The following is a 6,082-nucleotide window of genomic DNA, read 5'->3' on the forward strand; positions in this document are numbered from 1 at the left end:
CAGCGCAGCGCGGCCCGGCCCGGCCCGGCCCTGCCCGGCCCTGCCCTGCCCGTCATGGCGGCTCCGCCTCGCCCCAGGAGGACCGTTACCACAGCAACAAGGCCGGCAGCTCCCAGCACGCCCTGCGGCTGCAGTCGCGGCAGGAAGGATGGCTGAGCCAATCAGCGGTGCGCTTGTTGCGAGGCGGACGAGAGGCGGTGCCCAGTTAGAAAGCAGCCGTCGGGGAGGCGGGAAGGCGCCGGCGGTTTGAAAGCTGGTGGGTGCGGGTGGCCTCGGCGTGTCGCCGCTCGCCCTGCCCCACTCCCCCGGGCAGGGCTGCTGCGTGCGGGGCTCGGCAGGCACCGCCGCGCTGGGGCACGGGGGCGGCCGCTGCGGAGCGCCGCTGGCTCGCGGGGCCGCAGCAGCCCGGCCGTCCGCCGTTAGCACCTCGTCGGGCGGAGGAGGAGGGGGGGAGCTCCCCATCCGTCCCTCGGCCCGGGCTGCGAGCGTGGGGAGGGGGCCCCGGCTCGGTGCGAGCCCCCGTGGGAGGACGGCGAAGGGGTGGGAGCGCCCCGGCGGCAGGAGGGCGCGGTGCCTCCGGGGTCTGCCGGGACCCTGGAAACGGCTGTCGGCACTGTGGCGGTCCGCAGCGCAGTGCTGGGCCTCCTCCTGACGCAGATAACCCGTCGCTGGTGGAGTAGCGCAAGAAACGTAGCTCCCGCTGTTACTGCTTGTTGTAGTAACAGTGACAACAAAAACGACTTACGGGAAAAGGTTTTAATAACAAGCCAAGAGGATAAAAACTGCCCTGAAGGTTTATCCTGTAATTGTAACTGCTGCGATTGTCTTGTGTGTCTTGACACTGGATTTATTCACTTACATGTTTGTTGCAGCACTATGGCTAATATAAAGACAGAAGATGAAATAATCCTCTTTGAAAGAGAAATGAAAGAGTTTTGGACCAAATTAAAAAGCATTTATGGCACTGAACAGATCAATCAGACTTTAGCACTGAGAGATTCATGCAAGGAGTCCATAAAAGCGCTTTCAGGTAAAAAGGCTCTGTGTTCCTGTTGCCTCTACCTTTTCCAAGTTATCATCAAACTTCTTCAGATAACTGAAATAACTTTCCATTACAGAGAAATGGTCCAAGAAGCTGAAAGAAGGGGACCTGATGATTGATAAAATTAAGGAGTATAGCAATGGTATGGTATGGTGTTTTATTTATTGTGTTTAACATTTCTAAAATTAACTTAATACAGCAGAATAATGCGTTTAAATTCCCATTTTGAAAGGTAAATTACATCAGAATGAAGATAGAATTAAAACCAAACATATTTGGTTGGTTACGGGACGTAAATTGCAAGTCAAAAGCAAATTGTTGGAAAACTTCATTGATGATGCAAAAAGATAAAGATTGGGTAAAAGTTTTCTGTATAGTGGTTTTGGTGCTTAAGTATTTAAAACAACAAAGTACCAGAACTTGCTGACTGCACTAGGAAAAGTAAATTAAATTGCTTAGTAAAGTTAAATATTGTGAGGTTACTTATGCCTCTTCCATATTAGTAATAGAATAGAGTCAGTCTATCAGTCTAGGATTAACTTCTCTGAATTTTGTAGTTAAACTTAAGAATATTAGGTAAAAATAATTGCAACTCTAATATCAGTCAGTGTTTCCATTCCTTGCTTTCTGTCAAATTATGTGTCTGTGGACAGGATCCACCATCCTCCTGCTTTGAGGATGTATATAGTTCTGGCACCAGAAACAAATTGCATCTGATTGAAGTATCAGAGGAGCTCCCTATTTGGTAGCTTCCCTTTTGAATAACTTTCACTTCAAGCTTTTATTTGATGCTGTTAGTATAGTTACGCTGATTTCTCTCTTCAGCTGAGTTAGCATACATTTCACTAGATTTTATTCAAACGAGTCATCTCAAACTATATAGATAAGTACTAAATAGTGGGGACCTAATTAATCAACTGTATAGGTTCATATTTTCTTGCCTCATTTCAGAGATTCTCCAGCAGAGCCAACACATATCAGAAAATCAAGAGCATTTGACAGAAATAAAATCTAACCTAAATCAAGAAGAAGAGCAAAAGAAGGACTTGACTAACAGCATCCAAGAGCTTAAAGAAGAGTTGATGAAGAAAAAGGAAAGTAAGTAAGCAAAGGGCAACAAGTAGATTTTCTTAATTAGTGGAGGAATTGTTTTCAACACTTGGCTCTTGATGGGCTTTTCTACTCTTGTAACTTTTTTTTTTATGTTCTTGTTTTACCTTTACTTTGATATTTATGGTGGCTTTTAATATTCTAGTAATATCTTCTAAAAACAAAGCCGCTAAGGAGAGAGTGGAACGGCTATGCAAGTCTAAAGTATTGTTTGAAGAGCGGCTTGGACTGGAGATACGCAGAATTCACAGTAAGTTTCCACAGTTTCCATGTGCAGTGATACAATGTGGTTAATGTTGGATTGTGCAGTGAAGAACACACTAGCTTACACAACTGAAGAATTGCCCCAGCCCAGGTATAACCATTGTCTCTCAGATGGCAGAATATGGTATGTTAAAAAGCACTTGTCTTTCAAAGAGACCAGGTTTGATTAACTTGTATGTGTTCTAAGAATATTAAGTGAAACTGTAGCTTAATATTGTGATTTTTAGTCATCGTTGTGACTCTCCAGCAGAGATTAATGGTGTTAATTAATTCTGTTTGTGTTTGCTTTAGATGAACAATTACAGTTTATATTCAGACACATCGACCACAAAGATCCTGACAAGCCATATGTGTTTACCCTTTCCATAAATGAACAGGGAGATTATGAAGGTATGTGAATTCTGAATACTTAAGCAAGAGGACAGAATCTGATGCCCCTATTGGGGAAAAAAAGGGGGAGAGGAATAAAGTACAGTTTAGTTGTAACCTTTATCTTCCAATTTCTGAATGAAAAAATCTCGCAATGGTAATATATTTTTTTTTTAAATGAAGTTTCTCTTGTTTAATTTATATAAAAATACAACTGCTTATCTTCGCTCCCTTCCATTTGTGGATTTGCTGTTTACTTTGTACTGAGCAAAGCAGGAGAGAGAAGAGGAACACAGGCATAGATAAACGCTTCAGTTTGTAGTTTGTTGCTGCTTCCCTTTATGCTAACAGACATATTTCAACCTGTTTGAGAAGCCTAGAGGGCAGAAAAAATGAGGTTCCCCACAATGTGGGGAACCCTTACAGTTGTGTGACATAAAAGAAAGATTAAAACTTGAAATCCAGTATTCCTCTCTGCAAGCGTACAACCTTTCAGATCTTAAAGCTGTTTTTGCAATATGGATCCTACTTCAGTTATGAAGAACAGGAGCAGTAATTTGAGTACTGTGTTGAGTAGCTTCTAGACAGATGCTACTGCTGCTCTGCTCTGCCTCTAGGTACGGACTGAATAGATTCCTGGTTTTACTAATTGAAATCTAAACCGTGCTGAAGTTAAAATTTTATCACATGCTGCGCTACATCAGTTTTCAGTCCGCCTGCCTGCAGAGCAACAGAAATGTTTAGGAATGTGTTTTCAATTTTTGAGCAGGCTATGGGCTACTGAAAATTGCTGTAACAATTCAAGCAGGAGCACAGCACTGAGTGGGAGGTCTGGAAATAAAAAAAAAAAAATTAAAATTGTGTGTTCTTTGAAGCTTTGTCTTTGCTGGAAGAAAATGATTTGATAGGTTACTCAAAAATAATACTGGATGAAGCTAAAACATACAAAGATAACAAACTACATTTGTATTTCATAAGCATGGAAAAACTGATACTGCATTTTTTTATAATTGTCTAATCTTTTGGAAATTTGTGTCATTTTAGTGACTTCCTGTACTCCTCCTCTGGACTGTATAGCAGAGCTCCAGCTCAAAGTGAGAGAAACTAACAATTTTTCTGCATTTGTTGCCAACATCAGAAAAGCTTTCACTGCTTTATCTTATAAATAGTCTGCATAAAACTAGCTTATACTTCCCTTTCTAGCTGTAGAGCACTTTTTTCTTTCCTTCCTGTATTGGGAAAGTATGTATTTATCCATGTCGTCTTCTAATTTCTAAATAAAGAAAAATAATGAAAATAGTATTTTAGTCCACTGTCGTCTAGAGACATTTTGGATGATTCTTCGAACAACAGTATAATCAACTACTTCCTTAACTGAATGTCTCCAGACATGTAAATTTTGATCCAGTAGCAAGTAGCTTAATGATGTAATGATGTCTATTTAGCTACCCCAGGAAGATATTAAAAATAAAGTACTTCCTGTAATTTATGTTTCTCTTCCAAAAGCATAGAAGGTGTCTTTCAGGTTTGTATGTGGTTGGAATACCACAAACCTACCAAAATAACGCACTGGAGCTTAGCAATTACTTCAGTTACTTGTGCCACAGGTCACTATCTTAATTTTTACCATCTTGTACTCTCCAGTGTTACCGCTCATTTTCATATGTGTAAATTGTTGTTTTTCTTTTGGTCTGTTTAAAGTATATATTTTACTGCCTGTTTCAGATTCTTGTCTGGATGCCTATTTCTGGTTTTAGTACCCAAACCGTTTGATGTGTACGCTATTCTTGAATAAAGCTCTTAATAGGAGTGAGTGGGAACTTTGTACTGATTTGATCAGAAGTCCCAGAGATGTGAAATAGAACCCTGCTGTAGCCCAGAGGTTCCTGCCTCCCATGACACCCAGCTGGGCAGAAAAGCTGGCCTGAAACTTGAACTGCAGCAGTGAATGAGTAACACTCATAAGATTACCAGCTTTAGTGTTTTATTGGGTATGTTCTAGAACAGACTAGTCATTTTGCTTTATTACATAAAGCATGTTGCAGTGAAGGACTATTTATCATTGTCATTGGAAATCTTAAGATGGGGCAAAGCCTGAAGTATAACGTATTAAAGTATGAAATACAGTAGTTATAGATAAATCATCTGTGTATCTTGCAGCTTATCAGGAAGACTGTTATTGCCACAGTACTCAGTTTTGATTAAAACTACTCTTTTTTTCTACCTTATTCGTAAAGCCTTTTCCTTTTCACAAAATATTTAAATGGACAGCTGCAACAAGAAAGAAGACTCTTTATTTGATAATATAACATAGTTCAGATAAAATCTTACTAAATTCAGTCCTGGAAATTCTAGTGAAGTAGAAGACCACTTGAATCGAAAACTAATGCTGATCCCTCTCAAAACACAAATTTCATTTTTATGTACTTAGATATATAGTGTAAAGAGTAAAAATATCCAACACTCGGAAAAAACCCTGTGAAAAAGTATTTAGAATGCTAGCATTTCCTAAATAATGAAAATAACCCTTTAAAATACCTTTTTGAAGAATGTTCCAAGTTGTTTCTCAATGAAAACAAAACTTCAGAATATTTTCTGTGAAGTAAAAATTCTTCATTTAAAGTAACTCCCTTTCTCAAAGCACCTGTAAACAGAGGCCCCTGTCGTTCCTGCGAGATGCTAGTTCAGTTAACTTCTTTAAATTTATACAGCACGTACTTACATTAGCATTTCATTTTTTATCAGGAGTGGACTTTTGGAGTGAATCTCTTGATCCTCACCACTTTGGTTCACATCTCAAATGCAAACTGTGTTCTTTTTGGAAGGCAACTAAACCAGGAGATGGATGCATAATGCGCCCCTCCTGTTAATGTTACGTAGTCCATAGGACAGACCAGAGCTGGTCCAAACCAGCATTTGGTGCAGATGTTGGTCTTTCTGTTTACTAATGTAACTATAGCAGCACTCACTGTTCTTGCCCCAACCTATAATCTTATGCTTGGGCAAAACCCCAAAACAAACACACTCCCCCTACCCCCCCTTTATTCCTATGCCTTCATCAGCTTCTTAATATGTAAAAATAATATGTAAATACCTGGCCATTTAGGCATGTTTAAATCTGGTGGTGCTGACAAGATACTCTTACTACAGCTGAGAATATTGGCCAGTCTGATGTGAACCATATTTTAAATCACTTGGTTTGTCTAAACAGTACAACTTGCTGGATACAGCACAGACTATGCACTCAATCTTCTGTGAGATAGCTAAAGTGCATCTTAACAAAAACAGTAACCTGCG

At 40.3% G+C, this 6,082-nt stretch overlaps 1 protein-coding gene across 1 annotated transcript; it reads left to right on the top strand.

The window, feature by feature from the left end:
- Positions 1–194: 194 nt before the first annotated feature.
- On the top strand, positions 195–4,956 carry SPC25 (SPC25 component of NDC80 kinetochore complex). The gene is made up of 7 exons (XM_076340763.1): positions 195–256; positions 873–1,030; positions 1,119–1,184; positions 1,994–2,140; positions 2,298–2,402; positions 2,708–2,806; positions 3,830–4,956. The coding sequence occupies exons 2-7, from the start codon at positions 877–879 to the stop codon at positions 3,952–3,954; spliced, it is 696 nt and encodes a 231-aa protein (XP_076196878.1). The 5' UTR covers positions 195–256; positions 873–876; the 3' UTR covers positions 3,955–4,956.
- The last annotated feature ends 1,126 nt before the right edge of the window (positions 4,957–6,082 follow it).

The sequence above is a fragment of the Aptenodytes patagonicus genome, chromosome 6 (assembly GCF_965638725.1).
Source record: "Aptenodytes patagonicus chromosome 6, bAptPat1.pri.cur, whole genome shotgun sequence".
NCBI classification, from domain to species: domain Eukaryota; kingdom Metazoa; phylum Chordata; class Aves; order Sphenisciformes; family Spheniscidae; genus Aptenodytes; species Aptenodytes patagonicus.